At 40.0% G+C, this 25,413-nt stretch overlaps 1 protein-coding gene across 1 annotated transcript in view; it reads left to right on the top strand.

Annotated features, from left to right (window-relative positions):
- The window catches only part of LOC124613796 (putative leucine-rich repeat-containing protein DDB_G0290503), a 187,302-nt gene that overhangs the window by 61,047 nt on the left and 100,842 nt on the right, over positions 1-25,413 (top strand). The window contains exon 5 of the mRNA XM_047142518.1: positions 24,488-24,592. Coding sequence (XP_046998474.1) covers positions 24,488-24,592 — 105 coding nt within the window. The remainder of the gene's footprint in view (positions 1-24,487; positions 24,593-25,413) is intronic.

Raw genomic sequence — 25,413 nt, 5'->3', positions numbered from 1 at the left:
CGGAAGGTGCACGTGCCCGTCGACCTGGGACCGGACCGCAGCGATGCACGGATGCACGCCAAGACCGTAGGATCCTACGCAGTGCCGTAGGGGACCGCACCGCCACTTCCCAGCAAATTAGGGACACTGTTGCTCCTGGGGTATCGGCGAGGACCATTTGCAACCGTCTGCATGAAGCTGGGCTACGGTCCCGCACACCGTTAGGCTGTCTTCCGCTCACGCCCCAACATCGTGCAGCCCGCCTCCAGTGGTGTCGCGACAGGCGTGAATGGAGGGACGAATGGAGACGTGTCGTCTTCAGCGATGAGAGTCGCTTCTGCCTTGGTGCCAATGATGGTCGTATGCGTGTTTGGCGCCGTGCAGGTGAGCGCACAATCAGGACTGCATACGACCGAGGCACACAGGGCCAACACCCGGCATCATGGTGTGGGGAGCGATCTCCTACACTGGCCGTACACCACTGGTGATCGTCGAGGGGACACTGAATAGTGCACGGTACATCCAAACCGTCATCGAACCCATCGTTCTACCATTCCTAGACCGGCAAGGGAACTTGCTGTTCCAACAGGACAATGCACGTCCGCATGTATCCCGTGCCACCCAACGTGCTCTAGAAGGTGTAAGTCAACTACCCTCGCCAGCAAGATCTGCGGATCTGTCCCCCATTGAGCATGTTTGGGACTGGATGAAGCGTCGTCTCACGCGGTCTGCACGTCCAGCACGAACGCTGGTCCAACTGAGGCGCCAGGTGGAAATGGCATGGCAAGCCGTTCCACAGGACTACATCCAGCATCTCTACGATCGTCTCCATGGGAGAATAGCAGCCTGCATTGCTGCGAAAGGTGGATATACACTGTACTAGTGCCAACATTGTGCACGCTCTGTTGCCTGTGTCTATGTGCCTGTGGTTCTGTCAGTGTGATCATGTGATGTATCTGACCCCAGGAATGTGTCAATAAAGTTTCCCCTTCCTGGGACAATGAATTCACGGGCATCTTATTTCAATTTCCAGGAGTGTAGAAATGCAGCTGGACGCTGTTGTGGACTTGGTTGATCGGGTACATGTTGCACTGGCTGCTGCACCCAATACTGCTGCCATGCCATAGCCATGCCAGCAAATTTAACTTCGTGGCAACATGCATCTTGCACAGCCACCAGCGTCGACACCAACCTGCCCCACCTGGTTCAGGACATGGATGCACACATGTAGCAACAATCAGCACTCAGGTCGACTGGTTGGTGCCCTCACAAACAGAGGCCAGTAGGTGCCTTAGCAGCAGCAGCAGCAGCAGCAGCAGGTCCCAATACCACTGTAGTGTATGTCAGGTGCCATTTGATGTGTGTAACATAGTGGGCCACTATCATGCACATCCTATAAATTGTATTGAGCATCCTTGAAATGAGCAAACACCAGTTTTTGCAACAAGTACGCTTGTCGTCCCATGAATATATGTGGTTTTCCTTGTGGACTACACAGTCATATTACTCCAGACTTATTCGAAATCTGTTTGTAATTGCTTTTTACTATGCTGCAGATGATCTTTCATGTATATAATTATGTTCAGTATCCACTCCTTGGACAATGATTGTCTTTTACTATGATTCACTGGAGATGGGTTTGTCAGTCGCTGTCCAACAAGGATGATGAACTATATGACACAGCACCTATTTCAGTGTCACTTTCACTTTTTAAGAATGTATTGTCATCATTATACTCCTCATTCACATTGTCTGCACAGTCGAGTGTGTATGACACCATACATTCCACTGAATCATTTTACAGAAATGCTAATATTTCATCTGCCACTTCTGTCTTACTATGTGAAATTCCTTGGGTTCCTTTCTGATGGTATGTCAACTTTGACAACTGTTGTTGTAGATAACAATACAATGCTTGCATTGTTTATTATCGTCATCACTGTGCTTTTTGTCAACAGCGCTTGCACTGTAGCACTGTTGTGAATTACTCATAAACTAAGCAGTTCAGCTACACTCCATAGCCTCATGGTGTAATCACCATTGGATTCCTCCAGCCCTGAGCCCTGCCCCCTTGTTGCCAGTAGCAGCCAGTATTGTGGTTGTGGTTCCATGGTAGACAGTCTGTGGGATGTTGAATCCCATAAACATCATTGACCTTTTACAACCTTGCCCTCATAAGTTTTCTTGTCGGAAGAAGGAACAATTGTTGCAGAACGAAATGTTTACAATGCAATACAATTGTTAGACAGTTTACTTAAATGTGAGACACAACTGAATGTGGACATTATAAAATCAGTGATGCTTTATAAAAAAGTAGAAACCTTAAAAAAGGAGAAATCTGTCAAAAATGAAGTGCCAAATCTTAAAAGAAGAATCTGAAATTTTAGATGTTGAAATTTCAAGTTTACATAAGAAATAAAACACTGAATCTTTTACTGTGACATTTAACATTTGAGATAAATTTTGTATCTTCAAAATTGTTATTTCATCTTAAGTACAATCATTATCACTACATTACACTGTTAAAACAGTGTGTATTTTAATTGATGTAACCATAAATATAGCTGAAAATTATCATATCTCACCCTATGTGAGAGTTAAATGTTTTTAAAGCATTTGATGAGTGGTATATTACAAGTCATACATAGTTACACTATTTACACTGTCATACAGTTCAAGAACTGTTACATTCAGCTTTCATTTAAACCAGTTTTTCGAGAGGTCATGAATATAACTAAAGATGTAATGAGAAAGTAATGAAAAGGTCATGAATTTGATCCTATGAAAATCTGTTTATGCCCTGTACATGAAGGCTGATGAAGACTGGAACATTGGAGTGAGCCCTGAGTAATATATTGCTTTTCCCCTAGAAATGTCTGAAACATTAATTTATAAAGCATATTGCTGATCATACCACCAGCTATCACGATGAATTTCCAATTGGAATTTATTGGCACAGTGGGCCATATTGAAATGTCAGATCTATGAATATGAATATGTTTTTAACTTTCTGGATTTCCTTGTAACCCATAATTAGTATTTAATGCCAACATATATTCCAAATGTGCCACAGACTGGTTACTTGTTTACAGATCATCAGATTACTAATAGACCCGCCAATCCTTGCTGTAATTGTTCTCTTCAGCACCAATATGCTGTACTGAGCAAAGATACTGATCATAAGACCAGATGTGTACTGATCTGTCAACTGTCTCCTATCTCATCCAGGTTTTTTATGACAGTGGTCCTCAGCCTTTTAAATTTACCAGATATCATGCTTGATGAAATTTGTTAGTGTTATGGGAATTCTGAAGCTTAAAAGCTAATTTTAAAATTTGCAACAAAGTAATAGAAAATACAGATTCAGGAGAAATACTTGAAATAATGCATCAGTCCAATTGCCATAAATACCACAAAGCAGGAAGTGACAAACCAGATGCTGTAAGACACATTAAAACTCCCACATTAACATAATATTAAAGGAGTTAACAGAAAATTTTAAAATTGATGCAGCACTCACCTTGTCATCATAAAATAACTGGAAGCAGAGCTCATGCCAAAAATTTGTTTGCCAAGGACAGTTGTAACTGATGGCTCCTCTATTTGGAATAGAAATTCATCATCAGAAGACATCTACTAAACAAAGAAAAATCTTCTAGGTTGTTAGACCATGTCATATTCCTCATCAGGTGTCTTCTTCACAATCTATTTGGACCACTCTATTGAAATCTCTTTCAGGACCTTCTAGTGTCCCCAAAGAGCTGAACGCTAACTACAGACATTATAAGATCCTGAAGAAGATATCAACAGAGTGGTAGAAATATTGATTGTGAAGAAGATATTTGAAGAGGAATATCACGTGGCCTAACAACGTAGAAGTTCTTAGCTTCATTGACAATGGCCACAAGTACCTACAAACTTATGTCTACCAAGTAGTTCCACTTTATCTGACTACACTGACTGCAAAGAACTATGGTGTAGCTAAACTGTCAGCTTCTTCTGGGGCAGTTCACCCACATCAAAGAAAATTTTCTTCCTGCAGAAAAAGACTGACTGAATGATTTGTAGAGTGCTCCTGAGAACCACCTATTGTGAGCTCTTTCAGAAATGTGGGATACTTACTACACCTTCCCAACATATTTATTCAGTTATGCACTTCATGCTTGTCAGTCCCTTACACTACGAATTCAGTGAAATGCACTATGATCGCGCTACAAGGAGGAGGACTGACCTACATTGTGACCTCAAAAGTCTAATACTAGCGGAGAAGAGTGTACACTATACCAGTACCAAAACATTTAATTCATTGCCAAATGACCATAAAGATCTGCAGAGTAATAGTGCATTATTAAAAAATAAATTAAACAATTACTTGATGAAACTTTTTATTCATCAGATGAATTTTTTGAACAGATACCAACTTCTTATGCATATATTTTTACTGTTTACTATGTATTGTACAACATGCAATAATCCTTTTATGGTGTCTTTTCTTCACTTTGCTTCTGTTTTGTCCTAGTTTTATGTTTTTATTTTCTCTGCAGCTATTTTTGTAAATCAACTGCACTATTTTCTGTGTGATCTACATTTATGTATTCTTTAACTTGTCCCTCATTCTGAATTCTCATAAACATAAAGTATCCATGGAATATGTATATAAATATAAAATATCAACCACAGGTTCCTGTCACACCCCACATTTTCCATTAGGGGGCTTGGCACTTAATATACAGGCATGTTGAGCTTGGGAACCAGAAGCTGGGGGCTGCCAATGTGACATGCCGTTTATGGAAAAGGTAGACTGCTACTAACCACACAGAGGAAGCATTGGCCCATACCTCTATGTAGTGAGTAACAATCTATCATTTCCTTAATGTTGTTATTTCATCCTAGTCTTTTCATTGTTTGGTCGTGTCACATGTCCTTTAGTAGCATAAGTTATAGACGTGTTTCAGCAACCATCACAAGACATGACTCATTCAAGTGTCTTCATCCCAATGGTATTGGATCTAAGGGCCAGACAACCTGGCAACCATGCACTGCATAAAGCAGAAGGCCCCTACATGTCTCCACAGGGCTGCATCAATTTCTTTAGCAGTCATAAAACATTTAGATGTGATCACCTTGTATTTATGGAAGAAACAAAGGCACTGGAGAAAAAGTCACCAGTTGAGTGCTTTATAATGAACCAGTGCATAAATACAATTTATTAAGGTAACATTCATTTGGTGATCTGCATTAAACATAAATAACCCTGACACATAAATTGATAGACTGATTCAAGTGTAGAAAAGTACACTACTGGCCATTAAAATTGCTACACCACGAAGATGACGTGCTACAGACGCGAAATTTAACCGACAGGAAGAAGATGCTGTGATATGAAAATGATTAGCTTTTCAGAGCACTCACACAAGGTTGGCGCCGGTGGCAATACCTACAACATGCTGACATGAGGAAAGTTTCCAATTGATTTCTCATACACAGACATCAGTTGACCAGCATTGCCTGGTGAAACGTTGTTGTGATGCCTCGTGTAAGGAGGAGAAATGTGTACCATCACATTTCCAACTTTGATAAAGGTCCGATTGTAGCCTATCACAATTGCAGTTTATCATATCGCGACATTGCTGCTCGCATTGGTCGAGATCCAATGACTGTTAGCAGAATATGGAATCGGTTGGTTTCAGGAAGGTAATACGGAACGCCATGCTGGATCCCAATGGACCATGCAGCCACGTCTCGATCCCTGAGTCAACAAATGCGGACGGTTGCAAGACAACAACCATCTGCATGAACAGTTCGGTGACGTTTGCAGCAGCATGGACTATCAGCTCAGAGACCATGGCTGTGGTCACCCTTGACACTGCATCACAGACAGGAGCGCCTACGATGGTGTACTCAACGACGAACCTGGGTGCACGAATGGCAAAACGTCATTTTTTCGGATGAATCCAGGTTCTGTTTACAGCATCATAATGCTCGCATCCGTGTTTGGCGACATTGTGGTGAACGCACATTGGAAGCGTGTATTCGTCATCGCCATACTGGTGTATCACCCGGAATGACGGTATGGGGTGCCGTTGGTTACAAGTCTCGGTCACCTCTTGTTCGCATTGACAGACATTACATTTCAGATGTGTTACAACCCGTGGCTCTACCCTTCATTTGATCCCTGCGAAACCTACATTTCAGCAGGATAATGCACGACCGCATGTTGCAGGTCCTGTACGGGCCTTTCTGGATACAGAAAATGTTTGACTGCTGCCCTGGCCAGCACATTCTCCAGATCTCTCACCAATTGAAAACACCTGGTCAATGGTGGCTGAGCAACTAACTTGTCACTATACGCCAGTCACTGCTCTTGATGAACTGTGGTATCTTGTTGAAACTGCATGGGCAACTGTATCTGTACACACCATCCAAGCTCTGTTGGACTCCATGCCCAGGTGTAACAAGGCCGTTATTATGACCAGAGGTGGTTGTTCTGGGCATTGATTTCTCAGGATCTATGCACCCAAATTGCATGGAAATGTAATCACATGTCAGTTCTAGTATAATATATTTGTCCAATGAATACCCGTTTATCATCTGCATTTCTTCTTGGTGTAGCAATTTTAAAGGCCAGTAGTGTAACACAAGTACAAATACCTCTTCCTGCTAATGCACTTGTATGTATATAATAATTCCAATCCCAAAGTAAACAGGTGCTGACAGGTGTGAAATTGACCAAACAATTAGCATGACACAAATTCTGTACAGAAGGATGGAAAAACTGTCAGAAGCTGACTTGGGGAAGACAAGTTCGGATTCCATAGAAATGTTGGAACATGTGAGGCAATACTGACTCTATGACTTATCTTAGATGATAGGTTAAGGAAAGGCAAACCTACCTTTCTAGCATTTGAAGACTTAGAGAAAACGTTTGACAATGTTAACTGAAATATGCTCTTTCAAATTCTGAAGGTGTCACGTGTAAATTACAGGAGCGAAAGGCTATTTACAATTTGTACAAGAACCAGATTTCAGTTGTGAGTGTCGAGGGGCATGAGAGGGAAGCAGTGGTTGGGAAGGGGAGTGAGAAAAGGATGTAGCCTATCCTCGATGTTATTCAATCTGGTTATTGAACAAGCAGCAAAGGAAACAAAAGAAAAATTTGGAGTAGGAATTAAAATCCATGGAGAAGAAATAAAAACTTTGAGGTTTGCTGATGACATTGTAATTCTGTCAGAGACAGCAAAGGACCTGGAAGAGCAGTTGAAAAGAATGGACAGTGTCTTGAAAGAAGGATATAAGATGAACATCAACAAAAGCAAAACAGAATAATGGAATGTAGTCAAATTAAATTAGCAAAAACAGAATAATGGAATGCAGTCTAATTAAATTAGGTGATGCTGAGGGAATTAGATTAGGAAATGGGACACTTAAAGTAGTAGATGATTTGTGCTATTTGGGGAGCAAATTAAGTGATGATGGTTGAAATAGAGAGGATATAAAATATAGACTGGCAATGGCAAGAAAAGCGTTTCTGAAGAAGAGAAATTTGTTAACATTGAGTATAGATTTAAGTGTCAGGAAGTCTTTTCTAAAAGTATTTGTATGGAGTGCAGCGATGTATGGATGTGAAACATGGATGATAAATAGTTTGTACAAGAAGGGAATATAAGCTTTTGAAATGTGATGCTACAGAAGAATGCTGAAGATTAGATGGGTAGATCATGTATCTAATGAGGAGGTACTGAATACAATTGAGGAGGAGAGGAGTATGTGGCTCAAATTTACTAGACGAAGGGATCTGTTGGTAGGACATGTTCTGAGGCATTAAGGGATCACCAATTTAGTATTGGAGGGCAGTGTGGAGGGTAAAATCATAGAGGGAGACAAAGAGATGAATACACTAAACAGATTCGGAAGGATGTAGGGTGCAGTAGTTACTTGGATATAAAGAAGCTTGCACAGGGTAGAATAGCATGGAGAGCTGCATCAAACCAGTGTCTGGACTGAAGACCACAACAACAACAACAACAACAATTTATGATTGAGGCTGTTAAGCAAAATATGGTGATATGTTTATACAGACCAAAATGTGACAAAGATTGTGAGTTCCTCAGTGAATAATGAAAATTATTTCTTCATAGAAAACTAACTTCCATTTCTTTTGAAAGTAATCTCATTGGATTTGATGCAGAGATGGTTACACTCATAGAACTTTGAGAAGGTTCATGATATACTTTTTTATTTATTTATTTACACATCAAATTCCATAGGACCAAATTGAGGAGCAAATCTCCAAGCTCATAGAATGTGGCAGTACATGTGTAGCCACAGAACATCATGTTACGACTCCAACTGTGCGCAATAGGCTGCATGATGTGCAACTTCGCTCCCAACATCCATGGTGACGTCCATATTTGCAACCACGACACTGTGCAGTGTGGTACTAGTAGGCCCAACAACATGCCGAATGGACCGCTCAGGATTGGCGAGTGTCGCATATGCCTTCAACTAGACAGTCATCGGAGATGTGTTTGGAGGCAACCCAGTCAGGCTGAACGCCTCAGACACACTGTCCCATGAGTGCAGCAAGGGGTTCCCTGCTGTTTTGGGGTGGCATTATGTGGGGCCAATGTACGCCGTTGGTGGTCATGGAAGGTGCCGTAACGGCTGTATGATACATTAATGCCATCCTTCGACCGATAATGCAACTATAAAGGCAGCATATTCGTGAGACATTCGTCTTCATGGATGACAATTCGCATCCCCATCGTGCACATCTTGTGAATGATTTCCTTCACAATATCTACATCGCACGACCAGAGTGGCCAACATGGTCTCCAGACATGAATCCTATGGAACATGCCTGGGATAGATTGAAAAGCACTTTTTTTGGACGATGTGACCCACCAACCAGTCTGAGGGATCTACGCTGAATTGCCATTGAGGAATGGGACAATCTGGACCTTGATGAACTTGTGGATACTATGCCATGATGAATACAGGCAGCATCAATGCAAGAGGACATGCTACTGGGTATTAGAAGTACCAGTGTGTACAGCAATCTGGACCACCACCTTAGGAGGTAGTCTCGCTGTATGGTGGTGCAACATGCAATGTGTGGTTTTCATGAGCAATAAAAAGGGCGAAATGATGTTTATGTTGAGTTCTATTCCAGTTTTCTGTACAGGTTTCAGAACTCTTGAAACCAAGGTGATCAGGCTGTAGTGCTGGGACATTGTAGCCATGCATATGTGTGTAATTTAGTTAATCTGTTAGCTCCCAGAAAGGAGACTGTCTGATAACTTAGCTTCTAGGGTAATATTGTTTATACCACTTTATGTGCCAAGTGTATGGTGACTGTAGTAATTGCACTGGTGTCCAAAATGAAAGCAAAAAACGAAAATTTTGCAAGGTTGCATTTATTTTGCCACAAAAAATATAAACAGGTGATAGCAAACAAGAAATAATGTAAAAAATATAGAACATAAACAACCGCAACATGCATAATGGTGGCCAAAATGTTCTTAATTTTATTCAACTTAATGAATTTGCACACACATCTTGACAGCTGGTTAATGTGCACAGTTTGAGGTGTGACTACCTCTGGCCTGCAACCCAGGCCTGTCAACAACAGGGCATGTAGTGAATGCTGTTATCAATCTCATGTTGAGACGATGGTGCCCGTTCTTCCTGCAGAGCTGCTCACAAGTCTTGGAGAGTGGTTGGTGGATGCTGGCATGATGCAACCCTTCTCCCTAGTGCATCTCAGACAAGCTTTATGGGATTAGAATTTGGAGAGCAAGCAGGCCACGCCGTGTGTGCAGTACATTCCATTTTCAAGGAAGCATCAACATCCCATGCTCTGTGAGTTTGAGCAATATGAAGTCTGGGCCCACAGCACCTCACAACAACTGCACATGCAGCCCCAAGATCTTGTCACAATTCCCAACAGCATTTAAACCTTTTTGATTCAGCTGTTCATTTCTATGAAGAGATGTTTGAGTGGTTAAATAATCCCTGCCCACACTATTAGGAATCCTCCTTTTGGTCTCTTTCCACAATTTATGGGTCCCCAAATCATGTTTCACGTTCCATCCACATGCAAATCCATTGAGAATCACTCTCCAGACCAAATTGGGACTCATCTGTGAAAAGAACATTGGCCTATTGTTCAGCCGTCCAGGTGGCATGTTGATGACTCCACTTCTACCGTTCTCCGGGCGACATCAAGGGAAAGTGTGGTGCTGGGATACAAGACTCACATGTCTCTCAATTCAGTTAACTTGCCCATTATGCGTAGCAAATCATCTTCTCTGGTTAATCCACTATGTTGATCTCCTGACAGCTTCTTCTCCGAAGATATGTTGCTGGTTAAGGGAATTTACTAACTATTTTTCTATTCTTGAAATAATTTATGTGCTTGTAGAATACTTTCCAATTCAATCGCAATATATTTTCAACATTCACAAAAAATTAAGTTTGGCAAGCTAACTCTTTCTTCGAACATTTACACGTCTTCAAAATAGCTTACATGTGTCTCGCTTCGATCATAACCGAGACATGAAAAAATTTAAAAGTCTCTATTCTCATTTGAATCCAGCACATGAGTGCCCTTAGGAAACTACTTTCAACTGTCCACTAGTCTTTTTACAAACATCACAGACATTAAAGAACACAGGATACTACATAAACTTTTCTTGTTCTTTTTTGCCTATACACGAAACTCTGTGAACCATACCTCAAATACATGTCTGCAGCCATTCGGCCCCAGTGTCCATCTTTTTCCTCATGGCTGTTCTTTTTTGAAATGCACATACAAATAAACTATGCACAGTTGGCTGATTCGTAGCTCCTACTCATATCTAAAATAGCGGGTGTTCGAAACAGTGGAAGGCCGAGTGATTCTAGAATTTCCTGAATTTCCTCCGACATTCTCGAAGCACCTCATATTCCCCCCCCCCCCCCCCCCAATCGAACACACGAACACATGATATTTTAAAAAATCATTATGTAAACTTATATCACATGCAATTCTAACAGTGTACATTGGAACACAGCTCTTTGTATTTATTTAGAGTTAACTTTAACTGGCTTTTCCTTCATTCTACTTTTACACTAAGTTGATATCAAACTCAAATATTTGATGGTACTCTGATAAGTTTTCGTAATATTTAGGATTCATTAGGACTCAGTTTCAATTTCCAATGGTAAATTCCAAGTGTCACAGACCCTTCATTATGGTTGCTCTTTACGCTACCATTCTGTACTGTTTTTCTTTTTCTTTCGTTAGTACTCATCAATTTCATTATCTACAGTTTCTCGTAGTCTGGAGGAACTATTGGCAAATAAAAGTGTTCTTTTAGACCCTCTTAAACATACAACCTGACACTGCTAGTACAATAGAGAATTCAAACTTATCAGAATAATTTCTGCGAAGTGTGTGATCTGTCACCATACTGCCCTTTTCCTTTTAGGCACAGTACCTATACCTTACCTATGGGTTGACTCTATGAATGCTCTTCCTCCTTCTGTTTTGGTAGGTATGCCCCTTTTAACTTCCTAACCTATGGTACAGGTCAATCCCCTTCTTGGTGCCCCTGTCCACACAGTATAGGTCAGCCTCTCTTGGGTCTGCCTATCTGCCCGTTTCATCCAATAAATGCTGGGTGTGCCCTCCTCCTCCTTCCTAAGTAGGCTTCATAATTCATTGTCCCAGTATACATCTTCATGTACGCCGTAATGAAATATTATCTGGTAAAATTAAAATCTATTTCACACTTCATACTCACTCTTTAATACCTCACTTCATATCCTAGAGTCCTGCTTTACACAACTTCTACGCTTCCAGTGTAAATCATGCCTACATCCATTATTCAATATATTTTATGCTTACTTGGGTTATAAGAGTCTCACTATCCTACACGTCATCAGAACATTTAATAGACTGACCCTCCTTAATAATTTCTCCTCTGGCTTATGTCCTCTTTCTTTACTCACGTATCCTCCTGATGCATAATTTATGTAGAATTATCCTAGCTTTTTGATACTTACATACATATGAATTATGGGGTCATTATTAGTCCTCTCCCTATATATGTATATCTCTAAAATAGGGAATGTAGAACCATCACCAACAAGAACAATAATCATAATAGTTCTTACAGATCTAAATAGTTTTTGGTACTTACTTATGTAGAACCGTCACCATAAACAACAATGTGTGCCTATTTTTCTATGTGCACACACATTCCCCTTACAGCACTTGACGGTTCTCACAACATTTCAATCTGTACTTTCACTGTTTGTGTCTTCGTGTTATGTTGTGTATATACTAGGGTGTGTTTGTTTATCCTGATTCTTCAGCCGACTTATGTGAAATAAGTTGAAGGTTATAATGAACCACGGAAATTGAGAAGGACTTCAGCGATAGAAGTATATGCATATGGAAAGAGGGAAAGATAGACCGGTACTCAAATGAGAAGTAAGAAAGGAAAAAGTAGAACTGGTTCCTAAGATCGAAGAAGTGAAAGAAGATAGCCCCAAAGACAGGAAACCCTTCCCATCCCCCTTCCCCAGGATCCCTACTTCGCCAGTACTTGAGTGACAAGCTGGAGGAGGTATGATGTTAAACATCTCCTACAAAACGGACCTTCTCACCTTCACCTTTGAAGCCCCTGAAGAAAAATCTTAGCAACACCTATGGAACGGCAAATGGTGAAGAATCAGTTACACTTGTCTGCGAGGATTGTCTGAAAGGTGGGGTGTGTGATTAGTGTTAGTCGTGCTTGTACTTACACTACCCACCCCTTCCAAAAGTGATACAAACCTTCCCCTTTACATTACATTTCACAAAAGGTATAAAATATTCTATAAAAATAGAAAATTATACACTACAATAATATAGTTGTTTAGTCATTCACTTTACACTATATTTCATACACACATAAAGTACTCCGTTCAGTTTTTGATGTCTAGATATTACTTTGTTTGATTAGTACCCTGATATTATAGTGTCCACTCCTTTTGTAAATGGATGGTGGAAGAGACTGGCTGGTGAATCGCATTTATATTAAATCTTACAAAGAGTAAATAAATTATGTGTTATGTAATGTTTCATCAAAATTTCCATCTTCTATTAATCTAATATTGCTTGGTAACTCTCAAAGAAAAGCTTAGGTGAAACTAAGACCTAACTATACTCTGATACTGGGATTCGAGATGCCTGCTGACTAGAGTGGAGTGCATGGGTGACTTAAATATTCAAGAACTTCTTCTAGCTCTTCGCTGATGTCAGACTTTAATGCTAACTAGAGTGGAGTGCATGATTAACCTAAATACTCAAGAACTTCTTCTAACTCTATGTTGATGTCAGGATTTAATGCTAACTATAGCGGAGAGTGCAGTTGACTTACATCTACACCAGGCACTAATTGTTACGGATGTAACTGTGGATATATTACATCAGATTCTAACTGCATTTAGAGAGCATAGTATGAGACCACAAATAGATTTTCCACTCTTGACTCAATTTAACAACACAGTTTATTCAGTTGATTACATAACATGGACCAGAAGCATACATAACCACTTTGAGACCACTAATAGTGATACAATCACTTATTGCTATTACTACAAGAACCAGTATGGCCTCGATATTAGTGATTTGCAGCAGCCATTGCTTGTCAGTTAAGTAAAAATAAGGATGGAGAAGCAATAGGGTCACAGGATAGTATAAGACTGCTAGTATAGTTTGAGATTTGAAGGGAATTTGGTGCAGGAAAAGTAAAGTTATTCTGTGTTCTAATCTGTCCTGGACAAGTTTGAATTCTTCCCATGAGTCGTCTCTAACATTGCTATTATCATTAAGTTTGGAAAAAGAGATTATACTCTCAGTAATTTCTCGATCTATAAAATCTCAAAAGGTTCCACCAGACTACTTACGTTTATCATGTCAAAGTTGGCTGATTTTTCCTTAAAATATCTTTCTGTGTCATCAACTTGGAATGTTGACGACTGCAATTTGTGACTGGACAATAGGGATCAGCTTATCCTGTCTTTCCACACTATCTTTCAAAGTATGCAGCCTTTGTTTTACTGTGTCAAATGTAACATTACACACACTCTGAAATGATCCAAATTTTTCCCTAAATTCAGACTCTATATTGTTACCCTTTTCTTCAATGTCAAATTCTAATTTCTGGGTCAACTTCTGAAATTGGTCATCCTGCTTTTGGCTCAGGTCAGTAGACATTTGATTCATCTGGACAGTTAAGGAATTACTTAATTCATTCTTTAAATCTAATTGCAAATTCTCCACTTTATCATTTAATACATCAAGCTTAGAATCTAAAGCTTCACCCTGTGCTTCTAGCTTTTCACGTAAAGTAGTACTTATTTTATTCCTCAAAGAGGCAATTTTCAGCAGTTGAAGTTACACCCTGTGCTTCTAACTTAGCATCTAATCTAGTTAGAGCTTTACTCTGAGCTATAAATAAATTTACTAACTCAGGCAAGTCATGCCCTTCTTTAGCAGTTCTCATAGCCATGGCTGGTTCTGACGTATCTCCAACTGGAATAAGATTTTCACTCTGCAGCAGAGTGTGTGCTGATATGAAACTTCCTGGCAGATTAAAACTGTGTGCCGGACCGAGACTCAAACTCGGGTCTTTTGCCTGCTGCGGGCAAGTGCTTTACCATCTGAGCTACCCAAGCATGACTCACACCCTGTCCTCACAGCTTTACTTCTGCCAGTACCTCATCTCCTACCTTCCAAACTTTACAGAAGCTCTACTGCGAACCTTGCACAACTAACACTTCTGAAAGAAAGGATATTGTGGAGACATGGCTTAGCACTTGCCCGCGCAAGGCCGAGATCCTGAGTTTGAGTCTCGGTTCGGCACACAGTTTTAATCTGCCAGGAAGTTTCATGTCTCCAACTGGTTGTATACTGTCCATGCTTCTATAGACTTTAGCTCTTTCGAGCATCTAATACTAATTCCAATTATACCAATTACACAGTAAAAGTTCGCCCCACAGTATTTTGAAATACTTCTTAATAGAGTAATAAACTTTTTATTAGAAGCTCACCTGGTGTAGAATTCTTGCTGTGTAGGTGAGCGAATGTGTAATCAGTGCTGGTGGACAGCACTGGCGCTGGTGTCGGCAAATGTTGGTTTCAGCATTGTCGTCGGCGAATTGATGCAGAGTCAGCACCAGTGAACAGCAACTGGTTCAGTCGGTGTTGGTGGCTGGTTACTGCATCAGTGTTCGTGTGATGTACATGTGTGAAGACTGCTTGCTCTCCACACCCGACCTTCTTAGTCGAAAAATTGAGGTCTTCTCTCCAGTTTTCTTCACTATTATTTTCTCAAGTCTTTTACTGCATTGCACTCGCAACTTTCTTCCACTGGTTCATTGGACTCATTCCAGCTATTGGAAACAGTTGTCGTATCTTGCTATGTCTGGTTGCTATGGCAACTCATAATATCTTCTTCCCGTTTCTGTTGTAAAATTCCCATTTTCTTCGGGTCCTGTCACTTAGGTCGCCACATTCTAACATTCTCTGGGTGACATCAAGAGACAGTGTGGTGCTGGGGTGCAAGACTCACACGCCTCTCAATTAAGTTAACTTGCCCGTTATGTGTAGCAGATCCTCTTCTCTGGTTAATCCACTACGTCAATCTCTCGACAGCTTCTTCTCAGACGATATGTTTTCCTGGTTAAGATAATTTACTAACTACTTTTCTATTCTTGAAACAATTTGTGTACATCTACACTTCTTCAAAATAGCTTAAATGTGTCTCGCTTCGATCATAACTGAGACATGAATAAATTTAAAAGTCTCTATTCTCTTTCACCCCCCCCCCCCCTCCCCCGAACCATGGACCATGGACCTTGCCATTGGTGGGGAGGCTTGCGTGCTTCAGCAATACAGATGGCCGTACCATAGGTGCAAACACAATGGAGGGGTATCTGTTGAGAGATCAGACAAACGTGTGGTTCCTGGAGAGGGACAGCAGCCTTTGCAGTAGTTGCAGGGGCCACAGTCTGGATGATTGACTGATCTGGCCTTGTAACACTAACCAAAACAGCCTTTCTGTGCTGGTACTGGAAACGGATGAAAGCAAGGGGAAACCAGGGCCGTAATTTTTCCCGAGGGCATGGAGCTTTACTATATGGTTAAATGATGATGGCGGCCTCTTGGGTAAAATATTCTGGAGGTAAAACAGTCCCCCATTCAGATCTCCGGGTGGGGACTGCTCAGTAGGATGTCGTTATCAGGAAAAAGAAAACTGATGTTCTACGGATCGGAGCACGGAATGTCAGATCCCTTAATCGAGCAGGTAGGCTAGAAAATTTAAAAAGGAAATGGATAGGTTAAAGTTAGATATAGTGGGAATTAGTGAAGTTTGGTGGCAGGAGGAACAAGACTTTTGGTCAGGTGATTACAGGGTTATAAATACAAAATCAAATAGGGGTAATGCAGGAGTAGGTTTAATAATGAATAAAACAATAGGAGTGCAGGTAAGCTACTACAAGCAGCATAGTGAAAGCATTATTGTGGCCAAGATAGATAGACACAAAGCCCATGCCTACAACAGTAGTACAAGTTTATATGCCAACTAGCTCTGCAGATGATGAAGAAATTGATGAAATGTATGATGAGATAAAAGAAATTTTTCAGGTAGTGAAGGAAAACGAAAATTTAATAGTCATTGGTGACTGGAATTTGAGAGTAGGAAAAGGGCGAACGGAAAACATAGTAGGTGAATATGGATTGGGGGTAAGAAATGAAAGAGGAAGCCGTCTGGTAGAATTTTGCACAGAGCATAACTTAATCATAGCTAACACTTGGTTCAAGAATCATAAAAGAAGGTTGTACACATGGAAGAATCCTAGAGATACTAGAAGGTATCAGATAGATTATATAATGGTAAGACAGAGATTTAGGAACCAGGTTTTAAATTGTAAGACATTTCCAAGGGCAGATGTGGACTCTGACCACAGTGTATTGGTTATGAACTGTAGATTTAAACGGAAGAAACTGTAAAAAGGTGGGAATTCAAGGAGATGGGACCTGGATAAACTGTCTAAACCAGAGGTTGTACAGAGTTTCAGCTAGAGCATAAGGGAACAATTGACAGGAATGGGGGAAAGGAATACAGTAGAAGAAGAATGGGTAGCTCTGAGGGATGAAGTAGTGAAGGCAGCAGAGGATCAAGTAGGTAAAAAGATGAGGGCTAGTAGAAATCCTTGGGTAACAGAAGAAATATTGAATTTAATTGATGAAAGGAGAAAATATAAAAATGCAGTAAATGAAGCAGGCAAAAAGGAATACAAATGTCTCAAAAATGAGGTGAACAGGAAGTGCAAAATGGCTAAGCTGGGATGACTAGAGGACAAATGTAAGAATGTAGAGGCTTACCTCACTAGGGGTAAGATAGATACTGTCTACAGGAAAATTAAAGAGACCTTTGGAGAAAAGAGAGCCACTTGTATGAATATCAGGAGCTCAGATGGAATCCCAGTTCTGAGTAAAGAAGGGAAAGCAGAAAGGTGGAAGGAGTATATAGAGGGTCTGTACAAGGGCAATGTTCTTGAGGGCAATATTATGGAAATGGAAGAGGACATGGATGAAGATGAAAGGGGAGATACGATACTGCGTGAAGAGTTTGACAGAGCACTGAAAGATCTGAGTCGAAACAAAGCCCCGGGAGTAGACAACATTCCATTGGAACTACTGACGGCCTTGGGAGAGCCAGTCCTGACAAAACTCTACCATCTGGTGAGCAAGATGTATGAGACAGGCGAAATACCCTCAGACTTCAAGAAGAATGTAATAATTCCAATCCCAAAGAAAGCAGGTGTTGACAAATGTGAAAATTACCGAACTATCAGTTTAATTAGTCACATCTGCAAAATACTAACATGAATTCTTTACAGATGAATGGAAAAACTGGTAGAAGCCGACATCGGTGAAGATCAGTTTGGATTCCGCAGAAATGTTGGAACACGTGAGGCAATACTGACCCTACGACTTAGCTTAGAAAATAGATTAAGGATAGGCAAACCTACATTTCCAGCATTTGTGGACTTACAGAAAGCTTTTGACAATGTTGACTGGAATACTCTCTTTCAAATTCTAAAGGTGGCAGGGGTAAAATACAGGGAGCGAAAGGCTATTTACAATTTGTACAGAAACCAGATGGCAGTTATAAGTGTCGAGGGGTATGAAAGGGAAGCAGTGGTTGGGAAGGGAGAGAGACAGGGTTGTAGCCTGTCCCCGATGTTTTTCAATCTGTGTATTGGGCAAGCACTAAAGGAAACAAAAGAAAAATTTGGAGTAGGTATTAAAGTCCATGGAGAAGAAATAAAAATGTTGAGGTTTGCCGATGCCATTGTAATTCTGCCAGAGACAGCAAAGGACCTGGAAGAGCAGTTGAAGAGAATGGACAGTGTCTTGAAAGGAGGATATAAGATGAACATCAACAAAAGCAAAACGAGGGTAATGGAATGTAGTCGAATTAATTCGGGTGATGCTGAGGGAATTAGATTAGGAAATGAGACACTTAAAGTAGTAAAGGAGTTTTGCTATTTGGGGTACAAAATAACTGATGATAGTCAAAGTAGAGAAGATATAAAATGTAAACTGGCAATGGCAAGGAAAGCATTTCTGAAGAAGAGAAATTTGTTAACATCAAGTATAGATTTAAGTGTCAGGAAGTCGTTTCTGAAAGTATTTGTATGGAGTGTAGCCATGTATGGAAGTGAAACATGGACAGCAAATAGTTTGGACAAGAAGAGAATAGAAGCATTCGAAGTGTGGTGCTACAGAAGAATGCTGAAGATTAGATGGGTAAGTCACATAACTAATGATGAGGTATTGAATAGAATTGGGGAGAAGAGGTGTTTGTGGCACAACATGACTAGAAGAAGGGATCGGTTGGTAGGACATGTTCTGAGGCATCAAGGGATCACCAAGTTAGTACTGGAGGGCAGCGTGGAGGGTAAAAATCGTAGAGGGAGACCAAGAGAAGAATTCACTAAGCAGATTCAGAAGGATGTAGGTTGCAGTAAGTACTGGGAGATGAAGAAACTTGCACAGGATAGAGTACCATGGAGAGCTGCATCAAACTAGTCTCAGGACTGAAGACCTCAACAACAACATTCTCATTCAAGTCCAACACATGAGTGTCCTTAGGAAACTACTTTCAAGTGTCTACTAGTCTTTTTACAATCATCACAGACATTAAAGGAAGCAGAATACTACATAAACGTTTCTTGTTTTTCTTTGCCCATACATGTAACTCTGTGGACCATACAGCAAGTACTTGTCTGCAGCCTTTCAGCCCCCATGTCCATCTTTTCCCTTGTGACTGTTCTTTTTTGACCTGCACATACAAATAAACGATGCCCAGTCGGCTGATTCATTTCTCCTACTCGTATCTAAAATACTGGGTGTTCCTCCGAAATTCTTGAAGCACCACACACTCTAGACATTCCCTTCTGTGAAGATGTATCAGAGATACACTTACAGCAGTTCTCCAACAATAAAGGACCCTCTGCCGAAGCCTTCTGTGCACCGTTTGCCTCGATACAACATGTCCAGCAGGTGCTGCAAGCTCAGATGCCAGTTGCCACGCAGCACCAAGGCAGTACAGCATGCCCTTACAGCTAAGTAACAGTCATCTTTTTCTGCTCTTATATGTGATAGAACTTGCTCTGGTCCTTGGGATATAGTTTTGGTCTCTGTTAACTGTCACCACATTTGAGAAACAACAGAATGATTCACATTAAGCATCGGGCCAATTTGTGACTGTCCTGCTTCCATTCTTCCTATGGCTCCCCACCTCAGAGAGTCTGGTAGGGCCGACTGGAGAGGCACCACAGGACATTTTAATTTCCTCTGTCCTGAATATAGGTTTCATGACTTCCATTACAAAATATATGAGTTTGAATTCCATAGAGCAAAATACAGTGACATGTGATAGAAGAATGCTGTGTGAAGAGTCGTGGACAGCACTTTGGCACAGTTTGCTCTGTGCCATACTGCAGTGTCTGTAATGGTGTCACAGTGATGTGGGACTACCTGGCAAACCCTACTCCATTTGATAGATGCCCTGATGGCATCAGTGGCATTGTTGTTTGTTGTCTGGAATTTCATTTTCCATGCAGATTGTGATTGTACAGACATCAGTTGACAGTTTGTATGATTATATCATGAATTAGACTCAGGATGGGTATATAGTGGTTTGTTAGTTTAATGTTGTACACCACTGTATTTCACCAGGAGAAAGGAAAAGAGGGTAAGAGAGAAAGGTCCTGGAGGTAATGGAAATTTTAGTCAATGTTCAGTTATGAGAGATTCGGAAGTAATAATGAATCAATAACTTGTATTAAAATTCGAAAGAAAATGTTGAAGTTAAATAAGTGGGCTGAGCTCAAATAAAACACAGGGTGCAATGGAAATGTAAAAGAAGAGTTGGAGCAGATTAAGAAAAAGGGATAGGGGGCAAAATATAAGGCATAAGCTGCAAAAGTTAAATAACTGAAAGGGAAACAAATGTAGATCGGTGGTCAGAAGAAGAATACAGACGATAAAAAGAAAAGGGAAGGCAGGCTAAGCATAAAAGGGGGGCGGGGGCGTAGGGGCAGGGGAGAGGGGAATCTAATAAGGAAACATCTAGAATTAATTATGAGCATATTAATGGTGAGAGTCCTGTACACTGCTAACCATTAAAATAGCAAAATCACAAAGTTTGCATGCAACAGAATTCACATTGAGATGACTTGCTTGGATACTTAAATTATTATTATATCATTACAACCACACAAAATTGTCAGAATAACTCCATTTACATTTTGTATACATGGAAAGATTATGCTGTGGATCTCCCATTCAAAAATTAAAGTTAAATGTTGTTTATTCATGAGGAAATCATGTTACACCTCTTGTTAGGAGGATTCAACAGCTGCGAGATCATCGCCTACTGAGATGGTGGTTTATCATTCAGTGATATTGCTGCTCATGTTAACTGGGATCCCTTGACTATCATGCAAAGATGGAATTAATGGGCTCAGGATGGCCATAATCAGCACCACACAGGACCTCAGTGGTACCACTTGACCATTGTCTGAAAGGACACTCACTTTGTTTGCTCAGCTGTGCAGTATCTAATATCCACCTTACCTTGAGGTAGTACATGGGCTTGTTTCCTCCAAAAAAAGTATCCACATGGAGAATGTGACAATGTCTGGAGCAGCATGGACTGTGAGCACAATGACTATTATTCAGACATCCCTCAACGCGGCAGCAGTGAGAATTGTGCCAACAGTTGTGTGCCCAGTAATTATACTGGACAGACTCTATGTCATATTCTGTGTACAGATTCATGACGATGTATGTACCTGTATAAAAAAGGGATCAAGTTGAATAAATGTTGTAAGATTTCATCTGTCATCATCCTATGGGCCAGGCAGCTGACATTAGAGTACAGGGTGCCATTGGGTACACAACACTATCACTTGTGTTTCACACAGCTCGTAGTTTGGACAGCAGTCTAGCATTAATGTCACATTAATGCTGGAGGCTGTGTCATTTCTTCAGAATTTCCATAATGTTACCTTTCAACAAGATGATGCAAGTTAACATGTTGCCTGTTATGTCCCAATGCAAGGAGCAAGGGGCAAACTAGATGTATTTTACACCACTATTTGGAGAAAGTTGGCTCACTGAAGAAGTCATGGTTGGGTGAAAAACCTGTCTTGACACCTGAACAAGAAAAACTGTTTTTGTTTCAGTCAAGAAAACAACATCCCAAATTATTTTAAAGAGAGTGCTGGTTGTAAATGGTTTGACAATGATTTGAAAAGGAACTCTGAAGCTGTACAGTAGGACGCTCAAAGACTGAACCCAGTCTGGGCTCAAAAATTAAACAAATTCACAGCTGCTGATCATTTTTCAGACCCAAATCTTCAACAAATACAATTTCTTCACTTTTCCAGAATGAGAGTTCAGTATGGATGGAAAAGGAAGTTGCCTCCACCTCCATAAGGATCCAAGAGCCTTAGCCGAAAAGGGGGGCTTCATGAGTTCATGTTGTGCTCAAAAACCATGGATAAGGTGTTAAGAGTTGTGGCATGTGGGAACAATGTGGATTTGATGAACCCCCAGTAATTTTTTGTATGCAGGGGAGTGAAAAAATAAAGACTGGAGAAAGGCCTGCCTGCGAGATCAAGAACTGAAATGACTACAAAAGGGAGCATGGCAGCTCACCTTTGTTGCTTTTTTGCAACATTTTACCAGATTTAAACCCACCTGAGCACGCTTTCTGATTTTTGATGGAGCCACGGCACACCTGGATTACAAAATTTTTTGTCGAAGCAGACAAGCTTGACATTATCCTCTGTTGCTTGCCATTCTACACAACACCTGAATTGCAACCACCAGACCAAAGTTGCTTCAGGAGCTTGGAAAGTTTTTCATATCAAGATATTCTGAGACTTTTTTGCTTCACACTTGGATGAGAATTATATAAATCAGTTGAACTTTCCAGATGTTTTCTCCCCAGCATAGGGCAATCAGTCACACAATCCAATATGAGTAGCAGCTAAAGAGCCATGGGAATTTATCCTCTCAGTACAAATGAGATCTCAGAAGAGATGTTTGCTCCTTATATTGTGACTGAACTCTAACCTCCTGAATTGAAGAATGAACAAAGCTGAGGCTTGACTGATAACAATGAGGCATGTGATCTGTCACTAGTCATCTGGCATCGGTTGTTCACACTCCACCAGAGAAAACTGAACATGCTAACCAAACTCGAAATGTCAATTATTCATCATCATTGTCTAATCCAGTGGATACTCTTGACATTGAAGCTCTGCATATTGATAGAGATGACTGTCCATCAGGAATTACATCATGCAGCAACATACCAACTTCCAACTTTGGTACATTTTTTCAACTGCCAAAATAGAAGAGAAAAGCAAAGAGGGCCATAAGACCACCCATAAATTAGCATATAAATTAGCATAGAATTGTAGTGAAAAAAAGTATTTTCCAGCTAACAGAAACTCAGGTGGCTAAACCTGAAAAGAGACCAATTGTTAAACAGATGTTGACCAGCAAGCCCAAGGGCAAACAGCAGCAACCCAGCAAGAACAAGACTTAGAAATCTATAGAAGCTGAAAGTTGGTACTGCAGTCTTTGTCAGGAGGACACAATCAAGGACATGTGTTGCTACATAGTCTATGGGAAATTCTACGTTGAAGAGTGTGTTGGCCTGACTGCTGCTGACAAAGATATTTTTGTTTGAACCAATTGTACAGTTGTGATGAGTAATTTGTTTTATCTCTTGTGCTCAATGCCTTGTGTTCTTTTCTTAAATAATTTCATGTTTTTGTTTCTTAAAATAAACTTTAGTGTCAAGTTAGTAAACAACTTAATTTTTAAACCTCTTTTGAATAAAGGAAAGGGTTGTTTGGTATTAAATTTATTCATTTTACATCAAAATTATTTAATTTTAGCAAAACTGCACTATGAAACTTTAAAAAAATCACAATTTGTAGAACATGGAACAAGAGTGGCGATACCAGGTGCACATGCCCTTGATACGGCCACCAGTTAGACTTTTAGATTTTTGGTTTTTTGACCATTAAAACTACTTACATGGGGAATGTATAATTTATTGTGTGAACGTCTGTTAGTCTGGGAATGAATTAGGAAAGGAATTGTTATGACTTTTTGTGAAATGCTGGCAAAAATTGTCAAATCTTAGCATGGCCATATTAGGGGCATCCGCTTTATATAAATTATTTATTATCTTTGTTATGTCATTGTGACGTTATTAAATCAATTGTAAGTAGCCAAGTCAGCATAGAAAGATAACTCAAATGTATTATAAAAGCTAGTTGCTTCTGACTGAGAGAATGTAACCTGTCTCCAGGAGCTTTAGATTTTATTGTAATTTAATACTACAGAAGAACTAGGAACATTGTACAGAACTATGAACAATGATTGAAGTTATAACAATTTGGAGGGGAAAAGTCAGCATTTGTGAAACTCAAACGTTCATATAAGTTAGCTATGACACTAAAGTTATTGACTACAGAGATAAAAGAGAGTCATGTTTTCTGAAACTTTCTCCTTAGGCCAGTAACTTAAATGCTTGCTCATTAATTCAAACAGTATTATCATTTTATGTCACTGTTATATATTAAATAAAGTAGTTTGAAAATTTAGTAGCTTGTATGAAATGCACAAGTATTTTTAATAGTCTAAATGTGAATGAGTATTACACCAATGATGTATTTCATTAATTGAGAATGACTTTATAATTTACATTAAATAAAAAGTAAGAAATCACAGATGAGTTAAAGCATGTTCGTTTATTTTTATATTTGTTTATATTGGTAGTGATTACAAATATGATGATTTCACTTGTCTGAAGTACATTATTTGTACAGCTCACAAAATGATTATAGCCTCTAATTTCATAATTTTTAAAAGGAAAGTGATTTGGACATCATGGAACAAGAAATCCAGAAAAATAAAGAAATCCAAAAGAAGGAGAAAATCTGTCAAAAATTCAGACGTGAAGAACAACATTTGGAGGTAAAAGATCTCATTATGTTTCAATATAAATGCATGAAAACATTTTTGTTTAAGCGACACAATAGTTTTTCTGCAAGACATGATTTAATTATGCTTTAATCATTAAAAAAATTGCCAGTGCTGTTAAGTGACCACATGAGCACAACTGATAATTTCACCCCTCTCTCTGAGATATATAGTATGTTATAACAGTGATGAACACAGTAATCTACCAGAAATAATTCTTCACTCTGCACTAGGTTGACCACTATCTGGTAACTTCCTTGTAGATTTAAACAATACCTGTATTTTACAATATTATTTTTATTCTAAGGAAAGATAATTGATTGTTTTGCTGTTTTAAATTGGCTCTCCTTGCTTTCACTTAAAAATATGGTTGTTAGTGGCAAACCTTGGAGCAATGAATTTGTTTAGGCTCTACCCCCACACCCCACTTTTGTTACGTATTTACTCAGTTATTTTCTTCATTCATTTTTATCTAGATTACCCCTCACATTACCTCCCCCCCCCCTCTTCTCCCCCCTTTGTCTCTCTCTCTCTCTCTCTCTCTCTCTCTCTCTCTCTCTCTCTCTCCCCCCCCCCCCCCCCCCCTCTCTCTCTCTATGTTTTTTTCCCAGTCTCATATTTAGTTTTTAATTGCACTTTTCATTTGACTTCTCATTTCTGTTCCACTAACTATAATTGTTTTCTCATTCTGTCCTTATACCGATGCCGGACTACAGCTAGCAGCTAGCACAAGTGCTTACCATTGTACTACGTTCGACCACTTACTTTCTCTGACACCACCCCCTTCATCTAATTTGTCTTGTCTTCACAATGAA

The sequence above is a fragment of the Schistocerca americana genome, chromosome 4 (genome assembly GCF_021461395.2).
Source record: "Schistocerca americana isolate TAMUIC-IGC-003095 chromosome 4, iqSchAmer2.1, whole genome shotgun sequence".
In the NCBI taxonomy this organism is placed as follows: domain Eukaryota; kingdom Metazoa; phylum Arthropoda; class Insecta; order Orthoptera; family Acrididae; genus Schistocerca; species Schistocerca americana.
The sequence above is the reverse complement of the archived record's forward strand: the minus strand, read 5'-3'. Positions and strand labels throughout refer to the sequence as shown.